Consider the following 26040-nt stretch of genomic DNA (forward strand, 5'->3'; position numbering starts at 1 on the left):
GGAACACTCAAAGCAAACCTTGTGCTCCCTCTGGTGGAGTCTAGTGCAGATGCACACTGGGTGATTCTCTGAAACACACTTCACTTGGGGTTTTCAACCAACCTTTGAGTGTTTTCTTCAAATGCGAGAGAAGTCCTCCCAGACGCTGAAGGTCGAAGTAATCCACCTTCCCGTTGTAAAAGAGCTGAGGCGGCACGTAGGCGTCTGGCGGAAACACAACCGGGTCAACACTTCATTTTAGAGCTTCAAACTCATTTCAGTCAAGATTTATCGTTAACATTTAGTTAATAATTAATTTTAAATTAGCAAATATGTTTAATATTTAAAGGGACAATGTGTAGTTTATGTATTTTATTATTTAAATTCAATATTTTTTTGGTGTACAAATACCTCTTCCAATAATCTGACTTATCCTCGTAAACGAAGAATTTATAGACAGATGAACATTATACTTAAAATGTGATGATGATAATGCACGTACTTCAGAAAATATAACGAATATAGTTTGTGTTTTCTCACACAAACCGCTCGTTTCGTGTCTTAGGCCATCAATGTGTACTTACATTTACGAGTCATTAAATCATGTTTAATTTGGACTTCTCTGTGCATGCTCTTTGAGGTGGTGACCATAGACCTCCATTATAGACCTTATTCAGAGCAGCGCCATGACATGTATGAAAGTGAGGCTGTGAGGGATAAGCTTACCGTGTTTCCAATGGCATCCGCTGTAAAAATTGAATAAAGCTCCTAGATTACTTACAATTTCCCACAGCTTACATTGTCGGGCCTTTTTTTTGTCAACTGAAATTTCTTGGAAAGATATTTTTTCCAGTGTTTCGTGAGCAGAACAATCCGAAAACACATTAAATAACACTACAGCCCATTGAAGAGATGCATGTCTATCCCTCACAGCCTCGCTTTCAGGCTCACTAAAAATCAAAGATGGCGCTGCCGTGAATAACCACACCACGAGTCATAAAATCATGTTTAATTTGGACTTCTCTGTGCATGCTCTTAGAGGTGGTGACCATAGACCTCCATTATATGACTGACAGACAAGAACGGTTTGACCTAAAAATATCAAAATTGAAAATACTGTGGAAACAAAGACACCTACATCTTGGATGCCCTTGAGGTAAGCTAAAACATATCAAAAATTAATTTCAAAGCGAACTATCCCTTTAAAAAACAGAGTGTGTGTGTTATCTACCTTCACTGTTGATGGATCCAGAGCTTTTTCTCTTCCCTTCATCCCAGTAGCTCCTAATGGCCGTGATGAGCCGGTGTAAGAAACACACCATGTATTCAGGAGGACACAACACTGTGGGGTTCTGAACACACAAACACACACATAACGTCACTTCGCATCAAGCATGAGGCAAATATCAAAACCCTGATTACCGGGGAACAACTGAAACTATCCAATCGATAACAATCATGTTACAGAAAATGGCCATATGCACTTTCTGCTGTTAAGTGTAAGTGATGACCATCAAATTCAATGACAAAAAGAACAATCTGAGCACAATAAATGCCTCAACCATTCATAAAACAACATTCAGTCATCAATACACATTAAAGGGATAGTTCGCCAAAAAAATTATTTAATCACCCTCAAGTGTATACGACGTTCTTCTTTCAGACCTTGTATAATATTACGTTATAATAAAAACTCCCATTATACAGCTCGGAAGAGACAGGACATTTTTTAGTATAACTCGGAATGTATTCGTCTAAAAGAAGAAAGCCAACTCATGGGCTAATTTTCTTTTTTTGGGTGAACTATCCCTTTAAGAACATATCCCTTGAATTTCCTCAAAGAATATCTAGATACTATATGGATATATGTGAGGTCAACATGTGTCCTGCGTCCTACCCCTCTATTGCTGGCGTTCTCTTGAAGGAACTTGCGGAACTTGTTCAGGAAAATGTATCGAGATGCTTCGCCCTGTGAAAAGAGAGATCCGTTTGACCCAGGAAAACATGGCACAACTTTAAAGGAGTAGTTCACTTTTAAAAAACTTTTGCTGATAATTTACTCACCCCCATGTCATCCAAGATGTCCATGTCATTCTTTCTTCAGTCGAAAAGAAATTAAGGTTTTTCATGGAAACAATCCAGGATTTTTTCCATATAATGGACTTCAATGGGAACCAAACGGTTCAAGGTCCAAATGAGAGTTTCAGTGCAAACTACAAACTGTTCAAAGGGCTTTAAACGATTCCAGACGATGAATAAGGATCTTATCAAGCGAAACGAAAAAATAAATAACAAAGTTTAAGTTTTATAAGCTCAAATGCCCGCCTTGCTCTGTTCTGTGATGCGCGTTCGTGACTCTCCTGTTCGAAGTCGTTCATCAAAATTAAAGAATCTTTTTTCGTGTCATTTTGCTCATTCAATGAACAAAATGAACGAGTCGACTCGGGAAAAGATTCATTCATTTTGATGAACGACTTCGAACAAGAAAGTCACAAACGTGCATCAAAGTACAGAGCAAGGCGAGCATTTGAGCTTATAAAACTTAAACTTTGTTATTTATTTATTAAATGAGCGATCGTTTGGCTTGATAAGACCCTTATTCATCGTCTGGAATCGTTTAAAGCCCTTTCAACAGTTTGCACTGAAACTGTCTTTTGGACCTTGAACCGTTTGGTTCCCATCGAAGTCCATTATATGGAGAAAAATCCTGGAATGTTTTCATCAAAGACGTGGACATCTTGGATGACATGGGGGTGAGTAAACTATCAGCAAAAGTTTTTTTTTTTCTTTCTTTTTTAAAGTGAACTACTGCTTTAAGGTCTGAATCATATTTGAGATCAATTAGTCTCACAAAATGTCACGTTCATTTTCAGTATAATCGTCCGTGGAGGCCGCCACGAGACGAAACAAAACAAGAAGTTTGTAAAACACACATCGACGTACCGTCCCCTTGTCTTTGTTGTTCAGCATTAACCTCAGGATCTGAACCTGCAGCTCCTCAACAACTAAACACACAGACGCAGAGTTACACTGATAGACGGGGCTGCAGATTTGATGCTGTGTGAGTGACCGTGACATACCCTCGATCCTCTTCTTCAGTCTCTGACACCCGCGCTCGTACGCTCGACGCCTCAGCCTCTCGTCGGCCGTCTCCTCGCGCGTGTCTCTCTCGTCTTTCCCCTGGACACACGTCAGGAGAATCATTCATCTGTCGCTTAAACAAGGCCTCGGCTCAGATTAGTGTTTATTTGACGAGATCATTTCAGGAAACGCTGTTTGCATCGTGCATAATATAGTGCTTGATAATGATCATCTGGACAGGTGTTTCTGACCTCTTTGTCGAAGCGTGTCGGCCACCAGGTGGTGGGGATGAGTTCCTCTAGCCCTGCTTCCTTTACTCTCAGAGGGGTCTTGATGTAGAAGAAGACCACAGACCGAAGCACGTCAAACGTGACACTGTTAAGGACCAACAGCCATTAAATCTCCCAGAGAAACACATCTAACTTCTCTATTCTTCCTCTGTGCCAAAGAAACTTCTTAGTCTCATATTATGACAAACACTGGTTACTAGCTCTACTGTTAAGCAACTAATTTATAGTAATATATTAAACCAATATATATATATATATATATATATGTGCATCCCACAAATCTCCATCAACTGCAAGATGTTATCCTATCAATATGGGCCAACATTTCTGAAGAATGCTTTCAGCACCTTGTTAAATCAAAGCCATGTAGAATTAAGGCAGTTCTGAAGGCGAAAGGGGGTCAAACACAGTATTAGTATGGTGTTCCTAATAATCCTTTAGGTGAGTGTATGTTTGCTAGTTTAAAAAAAATATATGTTAAATACAGACATTAAAGTTTGTGGGCACTTTCTGGTTGACAAACTTAGCATAACATGTCCACAGTTCATGTGGATGAAACATCAGCTGTATCTATTCCACCTATCTATCTCAGTTATCCAGAACTCGGCGATGACCTCAGGAAAAAACACATAATGACTATGATTCAATTTATTTTTAAATAGATATTTCCCCTTCCAAATGTTTAACCTTTCTGGTGTTTTCTGAAAGCCTGCTAAGCTATAATTAAAGAGGATATAGAACATTGCTGAGCAGAAACTTCCTGGATTTCTCATGACGGAGGATCGCTGTGGTCAGACGAAGGTAATGAATCTAGAGAACAGAGAAAGAAAACAGATTTCAGTGAGACAGTGCTTCAATCGACATGTTGCCAATTCCCATTCACAACCGTGGACTAGGGCTGGGTATTGACACAAATTTCACAATTCGATTTGATTTCGATTCGATTCAATATTGATTATTTTATATATCAGTTACAATAAATGGCAAATTTTCTCAAGGAAATCAAATCGGTAAACTATGGGAGTCTAGTTGTAGCCTACTAGGCCTCATTAGCCTAATATGAAGGTAATAATGAACTGTTTTGTAGGTATACAAACACTTAAATTACACTTTTATTTATTTTTATAGTAAGAAGATTATATGAAAAACATTTACATGGTGGATGTCTTAAAAACTTGCGAGATTTATTCAAATATGCATTAAGAACATTAAGATTATCATGCATATGTAATATGGTGTATATATTTAGCAAAATGCTCCTCTCTAGAGTTATTTTTTCTAGCTGACTAACGAGTTTATGTGGGTTTTCTGAGGTAAATATGACGATACATGACATTGATTACACTGACGTCTTTCCACGGTTGAAACGCTGATTAACCGAATCAATGTGACATGATACGGATTTCGAAAAGTTTCACTTTATCGTTTAACACACTTTCAGATGCTCATTCATGTTTATTTGGCACTGTGACTGGTATTATTAACCCGGAAGAGAGATCAGCGCTGCTGCTTCTCTTGAGCTGTGCCAAAGCGATCTCACGCCACAGCGCCGAAACGTTATTTATGTTTTTGAATTTCTAAAGAAAATGGACGTAATTTGAAAATTGAGACTATGTTTCATATCAATAGTAATAAAGGACAAAGATTATTGCGATTTTTTGGATGCGCGCAGCCGCGATACAATGATCCATTCATTCAAATGAAACAGGATGACTAATCGATTCTTGAGATTTAAGAATCGATATCGGTTCGTAAAAATGAGAATCAATTAATATCGAGAAATTGATATTTATTACCCAGCCCTAACGTGGACGTCAAACAAACTCAATAAACAAATTCCAGCGAGCTTGAAACAAAGTGCCTCCGTCATTTTAATTTTCATTTATTTCAAGTGGGACATGCAGGCCTGGTGAAGGCATAATGATAAATGCAATGAACATCTATGGGCCAAGAGGACTTCAAACATCTCTCTGGCTCTGATTAGACACAAAAGCAAACGTTAAGCATGGACATGCATTGAAGTATGAATTCCCAGCATGCTAAGGTAGAGCCCCTTTGGAGTGATCACTCTCAGCTCCAATAACACACCACCGTTTTAACAAACTGACATGCTAATGACGATATGACATTACAACAGCTTATGGATTTGCATGAGAGATGAATCATTCAGCTTCTCACCTGAAAGCCCAGATCAGGGATGATGGGAGAGAAACGATACGCTCTCAGCAGTGACATCATCAGCTGTTTTAGACACTCATTCACCTCATAGTCCTTCAAGAGGAGAACAAAAAATGACAAAAAGATACATTTGGAGATCTGCCATTGTTCATAAATATCATTCTGTCCGGCCGGCCGGTCGTTCGTTCGTTCGTTCGTTTGGTCGTTCGTTTGGTCGTTCGTTCGTTTGGTCGGTCGGTCGTTTATTTGGTCGTTCATTTTGTCGGTCGTTCGTTCGGTCGTTCGTTTCGTTCGGCCGTTCGTTTGGTCGTTCGGTCGGTCGGTCGGTCGTTCATTTGGTCGTTCGTTTGGTCGTTCGGTCGTTCATTTTGACGTTCGTTCGGTCGTTCGTTTCGTTCGGCCATTCGTTTGGTCGTTCTTTCGTTCGTTCTCTCGTTCGTTCGTCCGGAACAAAAAAGAATAAGATACATTCAGTCCTGGTTCGCTTAGCATTTACAGCTAAGCTAAGAACTCAAGAAGAGCTATAATGATCCTATAATGAGCAACATCGCGAATATGATGGAAAAAAAAAAATTTCATCACGGGACATCACGTCTGGTTTTTGGTTTGTTTAGGTATCGTTGACCCGTGTAGAGTTAAAATCTCAGTCAAACCGCACTAGAGTTCGTTTAGAAACAGACCAAAACCAACCTTTTTAGGGGGCTCGATTCAATTATTTGGTGCACACCAGGGTTTGGATGGCAGCGTTTGCACTTACGGAGCGACCGCACCAGTTTGTTTTAATTGAACCAAACCTGCCAATTGTGAACCCTAAGGCAGATTTTAAATTGAACTTTTTGTGTCTGTACCAGAGCCCGTCTAACGGAGAGCCTTGGCACTTCCTATTAGCGCCGTTGTGTATCATCTTGGTTGCAGTTCCATTAGAATTCCACTGGAGGTGATCGCGGGTGAGAGCAGAATGAATAGGAGTCTATGGGGCTAAACGGCTAAAAGTGTGTCTTTCACCTGCTTGTCGTTAAATTAACATAGACTTTATTGTTGTTTCCGCAAGTTCAATATAGATTATAGGCCAAAAGTCGAATGAACGAGTACTTATGTCCTTTTGATTTCTTACAGGTTAGGCCGTTGTTGGCCGGAGCACACTAGCATTCTGCTATTGTGTGACGTCATCACATTTTTGAACGGATTTTTAGAACAGATAAGTGAACTTAAAAATGCAATTTTCAGCTCAGTGTATTATCTTAGCCCTCCCTTTTGAATGCAACTTTCAAACTACTTGACAAAAAATTACATCCTGAGAAAAGTGGATTTCTGGGGGTGAAACCCCATTGACTCCCATTCATTCTGCACTCGACCGTGAGCGCCTCCGCATGGACAGAGACGTGGAAGTAACCAGCCAGTGCCAATTCTCTTCAATTAGACAATCTCTGGTCTGTACCTCCATGAGAAGCCAGAAAAGGTCCAGCAGCTGATGTATGAATGGATGCTCGTCGACAGATCCTCCTCCCTCCAGTATACTCAACAGGAAGTTCATCAGCACATCCTCCACCAAGTACACTTTACACTACCAAACAAACACACACATTCCCAATAAGTAAAGTGGTTTATGGCACAATGACAAAGGTTTAACTGAAACTGATTTTACTGATTTACCATGAGAGGTGCAAAGTGGTTAAATATATGTGCGAGGGTGACCAGGACGGTGGGCTCTCCTTGAAGATGCCAGGTCCCGCTCTCTTTCTCAACAATCTTTTCCTCCTGACGAAAGAGAAAATCAAATGTCTTCACATATAGCCATTTTATGCCCTTTTATAAAGTCTTGATTTTGTTTTTGGGCTCTACTAGAGTAGGTTTTCGTGCTTAAAGGAGAACTTCGGTCAATTTTTACATTGAGCTCATTATTTTTTGTACATTTGTAGAGCTGTCAGTACAGACAAAAACGACAAAAATCAGTGTTTCCTACAGCGTGTTATCGTCTTTTTAATATTCGCACCCTGTTGACTTCAATGGGGCATGTTTTAAACCTGCTTTTAGCCTCTTAACATCCTTGATTCGTCATTACGAGTGCACAGCCATGTGAGTGGTGTTATTAAGAGTGACCACGGTCAATCTGACTGCAGTAGATGTGAAAGATACTAATAAAAATGATGTTAATTCAGCCAGCTCTAGGGCTGCAATTAATCGAATTTGTAATCGCGACTACAATTATGGATGCCACAATTATGTAATCGTTCAAAGGCACAATTACAAAAAGTCCACTTTTATTATTCTGTGTGCTTAAAATGTGTGGTTTTTTTTACAGCTTATCTTAAGGGTTTTTTCCCCATTGTTTTAATTTTAGTTAGTGTAACATTATAATTAGCATTAAAGCAACACTACCTAACATTTTTTTACCTTAAAATAATGTTTCCAAAATCTTATCAGTGGTTCATCAAGTCGTAACAGGGTGAAAGGCACTTCTGCCATCGCCTGACGGGGTCTGTAACACTTTTACTGGCACTATGTAACTTCGGGGTTCGGGTAGGAACCAGTCCACAAAAAGAACTACAAAATTCGACTGCTTTACGTCAAGCGCTACAATAGTCATTATTTCGTTTTTCTTCACTTTTGATATCGAAATACATCATCCTTTCATGAAATCATGTAACATACTCTACCTTGTCTGTAGACATCGTTCATTCTAAAGCCGGTGCTGGATAAATAGCGAGCGAGCGTGCGACGGTAGGCTAAATTTTTTACGACAGCGGCAATGGACAATTTCGTTTCCAACCAGTAGGGCGACCGAAGAGGAAAAATTACTTGGTGTTACTTTAAACCATAGAAAAGCATTGAAAGTTTCCCAGGAGGAGTTTTCAGCTGTTTTATTTTGATATAACAATTTGCATGCAGTCACTTCGAAGCTGTTCAAAACATCATTCAATGTAAATTGTGATCATCGTAATTAATAATCGCAATTATAACTTCAAGGCAATAATCCACAATAATGATTTTTGCCATAATCGTGCAGCCCTAGCCAGCTCACATACCTGTATTTACTTCCTGTTTTCGGTCAAAGCCCAGAGTAGTCGATTGTCGAGTTCGCGCGCGCGATCATCAGTGAATATCATCTCAAACCTACCACTGTGTGGTGTTCTGAGAATATCAGCTCAAATGGATTGTTCATCCAAATCAGATGTTGCACACACGGAGGTGGTTTGAGATGATATTCACTAATGATCGCGATCGTGAGATCGACAATCGACTACTGTGGGCTTCAACCGAAAACAGGAAGTAAATAGAGGTATGTGAGCTGGCTGAATTAACATCATTTTTATTAATATCTTTCACATCTACTGCAGTCAGATTGACCGTGGTCACTCTTAATAACACCACTCACATGGCTGTGCACTCGTAATGACAAATCAAGGATGTTAAGAGGCTAAAAGCAGGTTTAAAACATGCCCCATTGAAGTCAGCAGGGTGCGAATATTAAAAAGAGGATAACACGCTGTAGGCAACACCGATTTTTGTCGTTTTTGTCTGTACTGACAGCTCTCCAAATGTACAAAACAATGAGCTCAATGTTAAAATTGACCGAAGTTCTCCTTTAAATGTTCAAAACACATTATTTTTTCCCCATATTCTCCATTGTCTCCAGTATCGCTCTGGGGTGCGTTTCCCGAAAGCATCGTTAGCCAACTATGGTCGCAAGTTCCGTCGTTACCAATAGAGTTCAATGGAAATTGCGACCAACTTGAGGCCATAGTCGGCTAACGATGCTTTCGGGAAACGCACCCCTGTTTAGTTCCTGTCTCTAAGAAGACCCTCCTTCCAGAAAAGCACGATGCCTCTGATTGATCCGCTGATTTTTCCCAACTCAACCAGGGAAAAATTAGGGATACTATGACACATTCATTAAACTTTGACGCTGAATTCTCTGAAATAAACCAGATATCAGATCATGGAAACCAGAAGAAACATTGTTTCATGAATGAACAATTATAGAAGGCTTTCACATGGATTCCATGGATTTAAAGTAGTAACGCTAACTGTAACCATGGTATTGTGGCAAAAATAGCCAAATGTTTTTACAATATTCATTATAGGGTTCGTACAACCTTTGAGAGAGAGATTCAAGCACTTTCGTGTGCTTCACACTTTTTCCAGCATTAAATTACCCCATTTAAATGTTATATTTGTTCAGATTTAAATGTTTCCCAATAAATAGGTTTTTACATGTTACTGTTGTTGATACAATTTTATTGTATCTGCATCTCAATTCAAGCTCAGTGCTTTACTGTCAAATGTTCAGACCCTTTTTATAGTCAAACAGCAACATTACACACTATAGAAAGTTGAAAATGTAAAAAAGCACAATGGTTCTTCTTTATATAATGACACATGACCCTTTAATGTGGGAATTGTCTTGGCCTCTGTGGGTACCTGAGTGTCGATGGAGGTGGACAGAGCCGTCTTGAGGTATCCCAGAAGCCTGTTGGCTTTGATGAGGTCAGTGGCTGGTGGGCTTTGAAGAGGAAGGTAACCTTCCACAGGGTACGTGAAGAACAGATGGGTTAAGGAATTCATGGGTTTCTCACCGCTCACTTATACATCTTGTTTTTATTTCACTTGAAAAACATGAATTATGCTATATATATATATATATATATATATATATATATATACACACACACACACACACATTATCGTTCAAAGGTTTGAGTTTAAAGATTATATTATACTTCAAATTGATTAAATATTTTTACGGTTTCCACAAAATTATTAATTAGCAGTTTTTAATAGGGCTGTCAAACGATTAATCGCAATTAATAGCAAGCAAAATAAAAGTTTGTGTTTACATTATATATGTGGGTGCACTGTGTATAATTATTTTGTGTATATATATATATATATATAAATACACACATGCTTGTACATATTTAAGAAATATTAGCATGATTTTATTGTATCTAGATTTATATATCATTTATATTATATATAAATATAAATATTTTATATTTTTTTTCTTATATATACATGAAAAAAAATTATTGTATATATTTAAGAAATATTTCCATGTATATATTGTATATATAATTTATATTATATATAAATATTAATATTTATATATAAATAATATTTTTTCTAAAATATACATGCATGTGTGTGTATTTATATATATATATATATATATATATACAAAACAATTATACACAGTGCACCCACATATATTATGTAAACACAAACTTTTATTAATCGTTTGACAGCCCTAGTTTTTAATAATCATAAATGTTTCTTGAGCATCAAATCCTCATATTAGAGTGATTTCTGAAGGATCATGTGACACTGAAGACTGGAGTAATGATTCTGAAAATTATTTACAATACTTAATATTACTCTAAAAGTTTGGAAAATTCTATTTTAATAAATGTAAAAATGTAATTCATGCGATCAAAGCTGAATTTCCAGCATCATTACTCCAGTCTTCAGTGTCACATGATCCTTCAGAAATCACTCTAATATGATGATTTGAATGTATATCATATTATTAGTCAATTTTACTTAAAAAAAAAACAAAATGTATTTACTTGTATTTGGAAGACTCATTAATCAGTCTACATTGTAATAAATTATTATTCAATAAAACTCACTATTTATTAATGCTTAAATGCATTTCTTATCACTTACCATATCCAAGTCATAAACAACTTTAAGTACTTGAAATTAACATTATGGTAAGCGTAAATATATACTAATTTATTATAAATAATATCTAATTATAAAAATGTAATGTTATACATATTTAGTTAATTTATTAAAAATTGACTTTTAATTAAATTGAATACAACACACATTATATAAATGTGACTGAACTATTTAAAATCTGTCTGTATATGTATATAAATAAGGATATCTGAGAGGACGGCTGCCGAAATTGAAGGCTACAGACTCTTTGAAGGAAAGACTGATCGCAGGGAAATATGCGACGCCCGGCCCCGTCTTAATATTGCTGAACGCAACACCAAGAGACTGCCCGTTTCTAAAAACAGAAAACAATTCAACAGATATACTTCTTTAACATACTGATTATAAATTCTTTCACACCAAACTATAACGTACATCAAATAATAAACCTATACTTACAGGCAAAATGTAATCGTTCCCTCATCCAAATCAATCAAACAGCTGACAATATCGCCAGCAGCCCAGGACTACATTAAAACAAATGAAAACAACGCATCAGCATTACAATCATTTTACCATTAACAGAGGTTATCGCATTCAGTGGCTTTCATAAAACATTGGCTCAAAATGTGGAGTCAGAAATCTTTAGCAGAGGCTGAGCAAGTTATATCACTCTAAGACTTTAACTGTCAAGGTCAACCAAATTCGCAAGGACAAACTGAGCATGACCCGTGACCTGGATGTGTAAAGCGCTGTGATTTCACCTTGCCGTAGTTGGTGGTTGTCACATTCCATTTGCGGACTCTGTTTCCGTCGTAGGCGTATGAGTCCGGCGTGTCCCCGACCCCTTCCTGAAGACAAGCGCAGAGCAGAATTGTCATAGTCATGACAAACTATATGTCGTTGGAAAGGTCTAGGATTGCTAAATAGATATTTGACTGCTGTTTTTTTGCTACAAATTATGTAAGAAGAGTAACCGATGATTTTTTGCTTAAAAAAAAATCGGAGTTCTGACCTTTGTCACAAAAAGTTGACGCACACAACTTTAATAATTGAAACTTTGGGTTTTCATGCTAAAAGTTCATAATAATAAACATACAATGTAGTATTTTTCAATAAAAAAATATAATATAATATTATCCTCTAAAAATTATAATATATATTATCCTCTAAAATATAATATTATCTTTTTTATCGCATCTCTTATAAATTAGGTATCATTTGAAAGCTTACAAACTCAGAATCCATCCTGTGAAAACCGTTTTATAATTGAGCGTTGCGTTACCATAGAAACAGTCTCTAAATGATTTTATCAGGCTCCGCCCCTTTTGGGCATCATTATATTTCATAATTTATGATAAAAAACCTTTTCTAATCTTGACAAAAAAACATATTGTCAGAAAGGTCTGAGTCTAAAGGTTCCAAATTTTTAGATTTAGACAGAAATGTATTAATTTGTTAAGGAAAAACGTATACAACTAAATTCAATGGCACCCGGTGGCTATTTTTGGTACTACACCTAAATAAAATCTCATGGGATCTTCAATTTTTGTGATATCAACTTCAAATTTGGATTAGATTTATGGCTTTGATTTTATAGTAATTTCAGAGTAAAAACTATTTTGTAAAATATATATTTTATATAAAATGACAAATATATAGTACAGTATATTTGATTTTCTGTAAATTTAAACTTCCATAACTTTTTCATACTTTCATTTTTTAAGTTTTTTCAATCTGCTGAGTGTTTTCTTTAAAACAAGACCAAACTTGGGTATATTCCAAAGCATTCTTGAATTACAACCATATAAGTTTGAATAGTGCATTTTAACCCCCATTCTCAAAAATGGGGTTAACAGCTAAAGGGTTAATACACTTGAACAATCCAATTTTACAGATGGATTAAGCCAAACCAGACACTTAAAAAAGGATTTGTAGAGCAGAGCGAACAATCATCATGTAATCTAGATTAATCTACGTGATTTCTGCTGCTTGAAAAGCTTCCCATGAGAGCTAGCTGAGGCTCTGCTCTCCAAAGTTGACACGTGAATGGTTACTTCACAAATGAAGGCTTGTACCTCTTGGTTGAATCTGCAGTTCAGTGTGCACCATCCGATTTGCATTAGGCCTTGAGATGAGATGAGAACTTCATAGACCCATTTCCCTAAAACCAATTAAAAGCGATTAAAAAATAATACATTTCGTGGTGATACAATAATACAGTAATTGTTTTAATTGGTGTTTTTTATTATTAGGGGTCAAGCAACGATTGTAATCGTTGGCGTTCTTATTGTTCTTGTCTATGGCGGCCCATAGAACCACTTGCGGGAGAGTTGTGAAATTAGGCACACAGATAGAGGACAGTCTGAACTATCACCATAGCAAATTTGGAGCCTCTAACTCAATCCCTCTAGCGCCACCAACTGTCCAAAGTATATGCTAATAACTTTTGAACCGTGAGAGCTAGAAACAAAAGTATTTTTTCCTCTACTTTCCTTGACTCAAGACGTCATGAAATATGTAGTTCTAGGTATACGCTCAGATTTTCACGAAAATTTAAACCGATCGTCTTTAGACCAGGCCGACAAATAAAAAATGTATAGAATTCAAGTTATCGAATAACACGCAAAGAAACTCGACGAAGAGCACACCAAAATGACAGTGAGGCTCTATCTTCCTAACGCTTTAGCGTATTTTGACCAAATTTGGTGTGTGTTATGACAACCATGGACTGAGTCTACCTGCGCAGTTTTGGCACAGTGCCACCTAGTCGTCAGGAGATATGAAAAATGGCTACTTTTGCTATTAACTGGTCTCCTTAGATTTGGTGCAGCATGTCGAGTTGAACTATACCCAATTTCTCCATTTTGGTCATTTTGCGCTTCAGCCATTTTGAATTTCGTTATAAAATACTATATTTTACGAACACATTTGGCATATCGTTGTGATGCCCTGAAGGTACTTGAAAAGTTTCGGGACAGTCCTACCTTGTGGTCAAAAGTTATAATAAAATTTCCATAAGTGCTAATAACTTTTTTAATTAATATTGTTTGTCACTGATGACATGTCCAAGTAGCACCAGAAGGTGTTTTCAAACTCTAACATATATTATTAATATTAAATTAGTCTGATGTAATGATTTCTTGGGTCCTGTCGAGAACATAGATACCAATTTTTTATACCGAAAGTTGAGGCTTGATGCCAAAATTACTTTGAGGCTGTATTTCTCCAATGCTTTGGCATGCTGACACCAAACTATGCATGTGTCATTATCACCTTACTCTGACCACACAAACCACATCAATTTGGTCACAGCGTCACCTATTGGTCGGAAATGATAAACCATTAAATCAAATTACTAGTGAATGCATTTATGATTTTTCAGCCATTTTGCCTAAAATCATCTCAAAATATCTTTAATTGCTGGTTGTGGCAGTTGGTCTGATGCTCCCATCCATGTTGGCTTGACTTGTTGGCCCAGATAATTGCTGTTTGCAGCTATATTTAGATGTACATTAACTCCAACTTACTTTAAGAATAGCAAGGAATTGGTACATTTTCGTTATTGAAATGTTACCTTTGTAAACACATGTGGTGGCTCTGATGGAGCTGAAGTTACTGTGGCCGATGACCTTCAATCAAGAAAGAGAGGAAGAACAAAACTGAACACATTTACCAGTAAGCAACATATCTTAATAGATATTTCTGGTGTTACTGTGCAAACCATTTTCACCATCAAACCAATATAATAGTGAACTGACTTAAATTTGAAGTGAATTTAAAGTGGTCTGTGAATTTTCTGGTCTGTTGTGATTGGTCTACTCTGCTCTGATTGGTCAGATGACCCAGTCTGTTGTGATTGGTCTACTCTGCTCTGATGGCCCAGCTCTGTTGTGATTGGGCTACTCTGCTCTGATTGGTCAGATGGGCCAGTCTGATGTGATTAATCTACTCCGCTCTGATTGGTCAGATTGCCCAGTCTGTTGTGATTGGTCTACTCAGATATGATTGGTCAGGTGTCCCAGTCTGATGTGATTGATCTACTCAGATCTGATTGGTCAGATTGCCCAGTCTGTTGTGATTGGTCTACTCAGATATGATTGGTCAGGTGTCCCAGTCTGTTGTGATTGGTCTACTCAGATCTGATTGGTCAGGTGTCCCAGTCTGTTGTGATTGGTCAACTCTGCTCTGATTGGTCAGATTGCCCAGTCTGTTGTGATTAGCCTACTCAGATTTGATTGGTCAACTGCTAACAGAGCGTTTTAGAAACAGTGATATATATGAACCCTAACAATGGTGTCAGTTTTAGTGTTTTAGTGTTTTAGGGTGACCGTACCAATCCGACCGCAAATCCTCATCCTTTGAAAGTGCATATAAAGTGGATTTGCTTTTGCAGCTCAAAAAAACAGCGCCATCTAACATATCAACAACCCGAACCAAACTCTTCCATGCCTCAGCTACAACTACAGTGTTTGAGGTGGGTCAAAGTAGATGAAGACCATAGACTGGCATTATGCAAATTTATTACAAAAAATGTAGTGTAGGTAGGACTGAAATAATGGCTCTTCTTTTTGGGGAAAAAAAAACCTTAACTTATCTTTGAAACTTTGCAGACCTTGTGCATCTCACAAACAGCTATATTACAAACTACATTAAATGTCACATCCAAAAAAGCCTAATGGGGGCACTTTAAATCTGACTTGAATTTGAAGTTTTACTTGCCAGATAATTTGTAGTAGTACAATATGTTAAAAAAAAATCTAGAGAGATCAATTTCTCACCCCCAAAAGATCATCGTCAACAAATAACAGCCCTTCAAACCCACTGCTGTGATCCAATACAACAGTTGAAGGTCCAAGGCAGCCTTCTATCTGATCTGTATACAAAAAGAGGGGAAAAAAATCATCAAATCAATGAAAACATGGCAGAAAACATCCCTGTAATCAATCAAAATAAATAAATAAATGACCAAACATAAAAATAAACTAAAATGAAATTAATATTTGGGGGTAATAGACTATAGATAATTCATAAGAAGTTTCATAAGTATGAGTAAATACAAAAAAAAATAGGTGGTTTTTATTTTAATAAATGTATTTAGGTCTCATTTGTGAGACACTCAGCAGCACAGGTAAGAGTGTATGTGTAAGTGGTTGTTTGACCTTTGCCGTCCTCAGCGACGGTATCTTCAGCCAGCAGCTTCTCCAGGTGAGCTCCAAGATCCTGGAACGTCAGGGTTTTTCTACATGGAAGAGACATGATGGGTTGTCAGGTTACATACTATTAATAGGTTTATTAAAGTATAATAAAAGAATCCACAATGAATATATGGGAATTTAAATATGGAAAACATTATACAAAAAAAGACTTAGATGTTAAATAAAAAAAATCCTGCACTATTTCTAATCTAGATTGCAAAATTGTGAAATGTAAATTGTAAAAAATACACTAGCAAAACCACCCAAAACACACTAGCTATGACACTATAACAACTGAGTTTTACTGGGCCTGAAAATGCAAACTTTTGAAAACCAGTTTCAAAGTACAAGTTTTGAATTATAAAAAAAATCTATATATTTTTCGAGGTCTTTTTTTTGTCTTTACGAGAAAAAACACAAAGAAAAAAGTTGTTTTGTAAATGTAGCCTTAAAGGGTTAGTTCACCCAAAAATGAAAATTCTGTCAGTATGTACTCACCCTCATGTTGTTCCAACCCCGTAAGAACTTCGTTCATCTTCGGAACACAAATTAAGAAATTTAAGATATTGAGATCACTCCTGCATACAGTCCATAGGCTTCTTGAGGGAATGACTCTTGCTGGCATCGAAAAGTCATTAAAGACATCGTTAAAATAGTCCAAGTGACTACAGAGGCCCAATCTTAAGTTTATCAAACGACGAGAACACTTTTGTGCGCAAAAAAACAACAAAAATAACGACTTTATTTCAACTATTCACTTCCTTCTCCATTGGCCTGTAGTCAGTTAACGTAGTGTGATTGCGTAGAGCTACGTCACACGTAGGCTCACTATTGGTCATGTGTGTGTGTGATGCGTGTGACGTACAATAACAGAAGCTTACGCTATTAAACTAGTAACCTGACTCGCGCAGAGGGAGAAATAAACGAATAGTTGAAATAAACTCGTTATTTTTGTTGTTTTTTTGCGCACAAAAGTGTTCTCGTCGTTTGATAAACTTAAGATTGAGCCCCTGTAGTCACTTGGACTATTTTAACGATGTCTTTAATGACTTTTCGGGGACAGCAAGAGCCAGTACCTCAAGAAGCCTATGGACTGTATGCAGGAGCGATCTTAATATCTTAAATATCTTAATTTGTGTTCAGAAGATGAACGATGGTCTTACGGGGTTGGAACAACATGAGGGTGAGTAAATACTGACAGAATTTACATTTTTGGGTGAACTAACCCTTTAAGGGTGCAGTATGTAATATTGACTGCTAGTGGTTGAAATGGGTATTGCAGTCCAAAGATAAAATATTGGACAGGGTTGTTTCTCCTCAGACTCGACGCTCACGCGGGTTGGCAGATTGAGGACAAGCAACAGGAACGAGCACAACGGACAATTGAAGCCGACGGCCCTTACCCTGTAAGTTGATTTATATGCGTTTTAATAAGCCTCTAGTCAAGGAGCTTTTTATTCCCAGTACCCCCAAATGCATGCAGAGGTTACTTCTCTTCTACTTTAGTGTCAGTTGCCTTCATTTTCGGGTTCAGTGCCCTCAAGGGTGGCATGACAGCTTTCACATTACCAACTGTACATGTTGTCCCCGTTTCGAACTAAACTAACGAGGATCTTTAGGTCAGGTAGAATCTGTGATCTCTGACTTGGATCATTTGTTGGCTTCTATGGCTGCAATATGTTGTGTTTTCCATCAACAGGCAACCCAGGGTGTCAAAACAATATTGAGTAAATTGGCCGTGGGCAGGATCAAACAGACCAAAACATCTCAAGTTTCATCTAAGCTAAATATCTGTGGATAAAGTCAAGTCTACTATCACATGACTTCACACAGTGGTGACAGATTCCCATCATGGTGCCTGACATAAATTACACGATTCGAGATCATATGTAAACAAATCCACCCTTTACAAAGGCCGCCTTCAGCCCTCTGCGAATGTCAGCTGGCTCTCATGTCCCATCATGCTCTATGTATAGATCAGCACCAGTAACCAGACACTGGCTGGAGGTGAGCACAGGACAGAGCCAACGGCACAACACACCAGCAACATCCACTAATGCATCACACTATATCTCTTCATGATTTATGTTATGTTAAATAAAAAAAGTAAGCAGATCGAATAAACTGATGACTCATCCTTCGCTGCACAGATGTTTGTCCAATCAGATGCTCCCTAGAATAAGAAAGTCACTCCTAGAGTTCTGCAGAGTGTGTCGCGGGACAAGTTTTGAATTGTGGAGTGCGGATGCGGGATGGAAGATATGGATATGTACGAAGGAAATTGGAAAAAATAGCCTAAAGACATCAAAACAGGACAGAATCTACCCAGATCGGGAGTGAAAAATAGCGTAGACCTCTTCCTACAGGCTTTTGGGGGCAGAAACGAAGCGTGAACATTTCAGGAGTGCTGTTCGCAGTTGTACATAGTCCTATAACCGGACTAAACTAATCCAGTGGCCAATTTTTTTTGTCCAACAATCTTGGACTAAAGATTGCAAGTGTAGGCTACTGTGAAGCAACATATTCAGAACATGAATGACAAAGCGTGAACATTTCGGGAGTGAGCTGGAAGCGGGCGGGCAGGGTTCATAATCTTGCGGGAGCGGGATTGAAAAATGCATCCTGCACAGAACTCTAGTCCCTCAGACTACAACCACATAGACAAACATAATGGTTCAAAACAAACGTGCCGCACAAGCCCTGAAAAGTGAAGCCAAAACGTCTTGATCGCCCCCCGGTGGCCGGTCCTAGTATAGGTCATAAACCCCGCCTGCGCACGCGAGACCAACTAAACAATTAAATTACACTTCAAAAATTGTTTTTCGAAATATGGTTTCTGTCATTTACGCTGATAATTACGCTGGTAATTTAAAGAGTTTGTTTTTAAAATTAGTTTGTTTTTAGTTAGTTATAGAGAGCCTAAGTCCCGCCCCTCCGCTTCCGGCTCATAGGACCTTATTTCGGAAAAAATATGAATGGTACCCAGATAGCAAACTGACGTTGAATCAACGTGGAAATATGACATCGAAACAACGTTGATCTGACATTGTTTTGCTCATCGAATTAACGTTGAACCAACGTCAGACGCGTCATTCTTTCAAAACTAACGGAAAATCAACTTGAAATCAACGCGTTGTTTCAACGTTATGAAAGCAAACCAATTTTCGATTTCATTTAGCTTTGAAGAATGCCGCGTCTGATGTTGGTTCAACGTTAATTCGATGAGCAAAATCAACGTTGTTTCAATGTCATGAGAGACGTCGTTTCCACGTTGATTCAATGTCAGTTTGCTGTCTGGGTAGTCAATGGCGAGAGACAACTTATCTTTTTATTCTGTCTGAACTGTGCCCTCAATTACACATATGATGTTTGTCAATTTAAAAGATCATTCTGAAAGTCAAAAACAGAAGAGTAACATTTAGTTTTATGTGAAAATCGCTCTATGAACTACATCTCCCGGGAAGCGAAACAACGAGTGAGAGGGCATATGGTTTTTTACCAGCGTGAGAGAGGCAGCAGAAATGTCTGTGAGCTTGCTTAACTGTGTGAATAAACCTCCTCAAACTCAATCTTGGTATGGAAATCACTTTGCTTTGGTACCTCTGAACCTGCGTAAAGCCTAACCATGACGTAGCCTCAAGTTTGTTAGTATTTGTTTTTGCTTAAGTTTATGGACAAATAGCCACTAAAGTACCGAAGCTGAATACTATGTTCGGAAATGACATTCTAAGGAGAAGTGACGTGGTGTTGGACAGAAAAATGAGATTGGAGATGATCTTGCAATTATATAGTTGGTTATACTCTGTGTGTATGGAGCGGTGGCACCCTCGGGATCTGTGCACTGCGTCATTGTCCTTAATATCTTTAGGTGATAATAAGTGAAATCGGATGTACTGCATTGTAACCGACTACCCTAGCGAGGCTAGCTACTTTTCAGGAGAGAAATGTATGACTCATGAAGCCTATATCCAGCCTTTGCTTGGGGTGAACGTATTTAATTTGAGAAGTTGCAAAGATGGAAACAGTGACAATTTATGTTGGAAGGGAGTAAAGTCTGAGTTTAGGTTTTTAAAGGGACACTCCACCCATTTGCATTAAGCTTTCCATTGTTAGAAACCCAGTTATACTATTGAATGGTCGTGCAACACTCTCTCATTTTCCCCTGAGACGAGAGAAATCTGCTATTTTCCTTTTTCACTTCGTCCTACAATGACGCAAAAATCGTCATTTTACATCATTGTAGGAGAAAGTGTAAGAGGGGGGATTTCTGTAAAGGCTATAAGCACTAGATCCCACCCTTTCAAACCCGCCCATAGGGGGTTGGGCCTAATGCGTTAACAGACCAATCATAGATCAGTGCCAGTGCATTTGATTTCACCGGCAGAAACGTTTGGAAAATATGGACGAAGGTACTGAATACACAGACGGATGCATTATAGAGGATTGGGATTACACAAAGTGTCGGCCATCTTGTTTTGGAAGCTAAGCTAGCAGGCTCTTGTTCTGTGGAGAAAGTTGAGTAGTATCTTTAGCAGTTACCATCCTCTTTTTCCCGGACATGTCCGGCCGTCGATGTCCGGGATTCAGTTTTTGCTTTCTGCAGTCGCCATTCATTGTTTACATGTACAGCTTTTGTTTCAATCTTACTGAATTCATTCTGATTGGTGAATCTGAATGTAGTGTTTACATGAACGCTAAACAAGTGATCGGTTCTGTTGCGAGTCATGATCACGTGAGCCGCCTTCAATCATTCACATAAATATTGCTTTTTACTTGACTTTCTTTATTTGCATTTGTGACCTTGGAATCCAAAAGTAATCAGATTACATTACTTTCATATTGTGGTGCTTGGATTACATTACTGATTACTGATACGTAGCCTATGTATATATACACAATTTTTTTTTTTTATTAATTAAATAAAAATTCTATATAGAACGAGGCAAAAGCCCCAAAATACTTTTCAATGAACTAACCTGTACACGGCCGATGCTGGTCCCTGCTTACTGGAGGCAGGAAACACATGGTGTAGATAGTCGCTCAGTAACTTCTCATTGACAATACCTGAGAAAACACACATAATTAACACATCTTCTTCTTGTTTAATGTATTTACAGGGGGTAACCTGCTATAAAATGTTATTTTAGAGGGAAATACCTGTGACTTTGGGTTTGTCTGTGTCGGATGCCAGGCGATAGTTGCGTCGGGACAGGGCAGTGCCACCCTTTGTGCTCATTCTGCCTCTAGACAGATCACTGATCTGACAAACAAACACAGACCAATTACTGCATTCAAAAATTACCGCATTTCACAATATTTAAAATATATATACTACAGTACAGAAGAAGTACCAGTGACTTATCAGATAAGGTGCTACATGCTTAAATGCTACATTATATTTATATGACACTACCGTAGTATATGTCCAAATCAAAACACAGTAGTCAAAAAAATATGTATGGTACAGGCCTTCATTTTTGTTAGATGATTGTTAGACGATTGTTTATATTTTAGCAGAATCCGTATTTATGTTTATCTTTTTGTGTAATACCAACATAAATACAATGTAGAACAATGCAGTGTAAACTAGAAATCATTTTGACAACAGGCTTAAACTACATTTAAATACCCTGCAGGTTCAATGTTTTCATGCTGTTGTTTTAGCAAACACACACAAACATTTGCACAATGTAATCACTCTCTCCCTCTCTCTCTCTTTAGCCACTATTTTGCTAACATAACGGCTTTATGGCATTAACAACATGTATATGTTTAAAAACAATATAAATATGATTTAAGGACTGTCGGGAATCTAAAATGCCCAACATATGTGCATCAAAAACAATATTTAATGTGTTTCAGGCTCCGTGTCGAACATTTGACAGCCAGAGCTGCTATGATAATACATAAAATATGATATACACATATATTACCGCTTATGGTTTCTTTAATTTCTCCAGCAGTAACTTACTCACTGACTTGGTGTGTTGTGTTTGTTAAAGATCAGCAGATTTTGTTATTAAACACTCCGCTTTAAATGTGTCTACAGTCGCTGCCTTTAACCGTAGAAATACAATAAGCAGAGCGGATGGCACTCAGAAGAGACGGATGATAAAGTGGGCGGAGCTTGTGGCCCAAAACTTGTCTCTCATTGGTCAGATAAGAAAGGGTTTAAATAATATTTTTTTATATATATATATATATTTTCTCGTTAAGTTTTTAATTCATTTGTCTATTAATATTTCAAAATGTCGTTATAAATATGTAAAAAAAAATGTGTATCTTTACTCAGTGCTGTTCTGGATGGACCAATAAGAGACATTTATAAATGTTTTCTTTATCATTTAGCGATTGCGTTGGTCGATTTGTATTTAGACGTCAAGTGTCGCTCTTTGAAATCAACAGATTAAAACTATACAATTTAGTAAACAAAATCCAGTATTTTGAGTATGATTGAATGTGGGAGTGGGCATTGTGAGCCATGTAGAGCCCCCTGCAGGAATTTAAACAGACTGTCTTTAGGTAAGCACGTAAATTGTGCCACCCAATTCCTTTAACACATAAGATTCACTTCTATAGAGCGCGTTTTAGGACAAAATACGTAGACACGAATGAAAGCGAATCATCAAATCCATAAAAAGACCACTGGGCGGCAAATGTTGTTGACTAACTTTTTGCCACCGTTTTATTCCGGCAGGGGACGCTTAAAAGCGCTAAAAAAAAAAAAAACGAATCCCTAAAAGTATTTGCGTTATCTGGAAATATTTGTGTGCTTTAAAAAACGTCGGGTTAAATCTAAAATCTACTATACTTAAATCTACTATTTGTCTGTATCTGACATAGGCTACCCGTGAAAATTTGTTCCACTCTGCCACTGATTGAATAACATTCCCAATAATCACAAACGACTGTGATTGAGCCATCGTCAGCAGCGCTGAGAAAAGTAACAGATGTCACGTGACCATACCATGCCACTCGCGCAACGTTTTGATCAGTTTTACACCTCAGGAATTACATTTTAAGATAATTACTTTTAAGAGTAGCGTATCTGACAAGTCAGCGACAATATACAAGCTGAGAACCGCTAACTAACTAATAAAGGTGCTGTCACATTATGGAAATGTAAACGTCTATTATCAACAGAGAGTAGTGATGAATAGCAATAAGTCACTTTCAACTCAAAAACTTAATGTGGCCAACTTGAACCTACTTAAAAACCTGCACTGTATCGCCCTCGTGCAAAACATACAGTTGAATTTGGTTTTACCCTCTGTCAAAATCACCAAAAGCCAGCCAGGGGCCCTTTTTCGTCCTTCAAGCGACCACACTTTGGCCCCAAATAGGCTGAAATCTTTTCAATAATCCAAAAACAGTTATTAGACTTTAGGTTTAGATTTGTATAGATTGCAATTAAGATCCACAGACAAAGTACGTAAATGTGTTTTAAACTTATAATACTGCGATAATACTGCGTTTAACACAATTACACACAATCAGTAAGGAAAATACTTTAATTTATATATATAAATAACAAAGTAATTATTAGCAAAAATTCTCATATGAACTTTAACACAAAACTGAACTGAGAATATAAAACTGAGTGATATTGTAAAACCAAGCAACAGCAAATCCTCTCAGTTCTTGCCTCCCGTGAGGAAGGCTCTTCTCCTGCTCACTTCCTCCACTCCGAATTTCAACTGAAGCTGCTCAAGTTCATACGAATCCGCCAACAGGAGGACCTCGTCGTCCAGATGATTCCAGAGCGGCCCGTGAATCTCCTGATCGTACCCATCGATCAGATACACCCGAGCGCGTGCAAGGTCACCGCTGGCTTTCAACAGCGCCTTGGTCACCTCAACCAGTTCTTTCTTACTGTCTCTCATCAAGCTCTTGACCTGCTCCTTGAGCCTGGTGAGGGTTTCCTCCGGCGTTCCTCCGGCCTGGCTGTGGTTTGGTTCCCGTGACTCGGAGTTTAGCATGATTGCGTGGGCGGTGAACGCTGTGGAACTGGGCCCAGGATGCTCCTCTTCCTCAGGAGCCGCTGATTCCTGTCGGGCTTCCTCGTGGTGCTCAGCTTGGCTCTCTGGTTCCCTGGCAAACATCAAAGGTGTCGCCGAACTTTCATGTGCGTCTGAGGGCTCGACGATCGGGGCTTCACATGGGTCTTCCCCTTCTTCACTTTCATCCATCTGTGCAAATACATTCAAGTCACTACACATTTATCCACTTAGCTGAAACGCAATGGAAACCTCATTAACCCCTTAACGGTCACCGTCCCGGTACCGGGACGCCTAACTTTACTTCACTATATTTCTATTAAATCCTAATCTAATTATGACAAATTATATATCGTTGGAATGGTCTAAGACTTCTAAATAGATATTCTACCCCTGTTTTGTGTTAAAAATTATGTAGGAAGAGTAATTGATGAATTTATGACAAGAGTGCACCTCAAAAAATCTGCATCGTAACAGGAGTTTTGACCTTTGTTACAAAAAGTCGATGAACCCACTATTAATCATTGAAACTTCTGTTTTTATGCTAAAAGTTCATAATAAAACATACAATCTAGTATTTTTCTATAAAAAATAAAAAATATAGTATGATATTATGCTCTAAAAATGATAATATTTATATTTATTATCCTCTAAAATATAATATTATTTTTTATCGCCTTTTTTTATTATATCACATATTTTAGTAGTTATCATAAATTGGGCATCATTTGAAAGCTTATAAACTCAGAATTCATCGTGTGAAATTTGTTTTATAATTGAACGTTGCGTTACCATAGAAACGGAACTTATTTTATCAGGCTCCTCCCCTTTTGGGCGTCATTATATTTCATAATTTATTATCAAAACCTTTCCTAATCTTGACAAAACTGATATTGTCAGAAAGGTCAGAGTCTCAAGGTTCCAATTTTTGTGACAGAATTGATATTTATGACAGAAATGTATTAATTTGTTAAGGCATAATGTATACAACTAAATTCAAAGGCACCCGGTGGCTATTTTTGGTACTACACCTAAATAAAATCTCATGGGATCTTCAATTTTTGTGATATCAACTTCAAATTTGGAACACAATTTGATAAGATTTATGGCTTTGATTTTATAGAAATTTTAGAGTAAAAATATTTTGTAAAATATATATTTTATATAAAATAAATATATAGTACAGTATATTTGATTTACTGTAAATTTAAACTTCCATAACTTTTTCATACTTTCATTTTTTGAAGTCTTTTCACTTCAGCAATATTCTGCTGAGTGTTTTCTTTAAAACAAGACCAAACTTGGGTATATTCCAAAGCATTCTTGAATTACAACCATTTAAGTTTGAATAGTGCATTTTAACCCCCATTCTCAAAAAGGGGGGTGACAGCTAAGGGGTTAAAACTTGTGAAGATCTTAGAAATTGTTGAAACCAATTCAAGTTGGTTTCTAAACACTTTCATACTAGTTTCATGGGGTTTATACTGTTCAATCTTACCACATCTGAGTCCTCAAATTCTCTTGCAGCTTTTGCAAGAATCCCAAGTTTCTTAGAATCAGCTGTGGCGGTTTTGCTGGTTGTTTGTTTTGTTTTGTTGAGAGATGGTTGTTCACTTGATCCTAAAGTAAAGTGAAATGAAGAAGGTTTATGGA

At 37.6% G+C, this 26040-nt stretch overlaps 2 protein-coding genes across 10 annotated transcripts in view; both read right to left on the reverse strand.

Annotated features, from left to right (window-relative positions):
- rnf123 (ring finger protein 123) overlaps positions 1-22479 on the reverse strand; it is a 166637-nt gene extending 144158 nt beyond the window's left edge. For 2 of the 5 annotated variants that reach the window (XM_039657263.2, XM_089118047.1), the window contains exons 1-21: positions 22362-22479; positions 21548-21650; positions 21367-21454; positions 16355-16434; positions 15974-16068; positions 14770-14824; positions 13271-13356; positions 11957-12043; positions 11652-11719; positions 11422-11547; positions 9951-10065; positions 7182-7286; positions 6967-7092; positions 5529-5621; positions 4087-4160; positions 3312-3429; positions 3060-3159; positions 2923-2984; positions 1877-1948; positions 1211-1331; positions 103-204 (exon numbers count right to left, since the gene is read on the reverse strand). In XM_039657263.2, coding sequence (XP_039513197.2) covers positions 103-204; positions 1211-1331; positions 1877-1948; positions 2923-2984; positions 3060-3159; positions 3312-3429; positions 4087-4160; positions 5529-5621; positions 6967-7092; positions 7182-7286; positions 9951-10065; positions 11422-11547; positions 11652-11719; positions 11957-12043; positions 13271-13356; positions 14770-14824; positions 15974-16068; positions 16355-16434; positions 21367-21454; positions 21548-21626 — 1852 coding nt within the window. In that variant the 5' untranslated portion in view covers positions 21627-21650; positions 22362-22479. Of the gene's footprint in view, positions 1-102; positions 205-1210; positions 1332-1876; positions 1949-2922; positions 2985-3059; positions 3160-3311; positions 3430-4086; positions 4161-5528; positions 5622-6966; positions 7093-7181; positions 7287-9950; positions 10066-11421; positions 11548-11651; positions 11720-11956; positions 12044-13270; positions 13357-14769; positions 14825-15973; positions 16069-16354; positions 16435-21366; positions 21455-21547; positions 21651-22314 lie in introns of all 5 variants that reach the window. The other 3 variants (XM_039657261.2, XM_089118054.1, XM_039657262.2) reach the window with 3 other exon arrangements.
- A 1407-nt stretch (positions 22480-23886) lies between these two features.
- Positions 23887-26040, reverse strand: part of terf2ip (telomeric repeat binding factor 2, interacting protein) — a 123524-nt gene continuing 121370 nt past the window's right edge. For all 5 annotated transcript variants that reach the window (XM_089118097.1, XM_089118093.1, XM_039657344.2 and 2 more), the window contains 2 exons: positions 25886-26007; positions 23887-24579 (listed from right to left, as the gene is read on the reverse strand). In XM_089118097.1, the coding sequence (XP_088974223.1) occupies positions 24025-24579; positions 25886-26007 (677 nt within the window). In that variant the 3' untranslated portion in view covers positions 23887-24024. The remainder of the gene's footprint in view (positions 24580-25885; positions 26008-26040) is intronic.

The sequence above is a fragment of the Pimephales promelas genome, chromosome 2 (genome assembly GCF_988280905.1).
Source record: "Pimephales promelas chromosome 2, fPimPro1.hap1.1, whole genome shotgun sequence".
Taxonomy (NCBI): domain Eukaryota; kingdom Metazoa; phylum Chordata; class Actinopteri; order Cypriniformes; family Leuciscidae; genus Pimephales; species Pimephales promelas.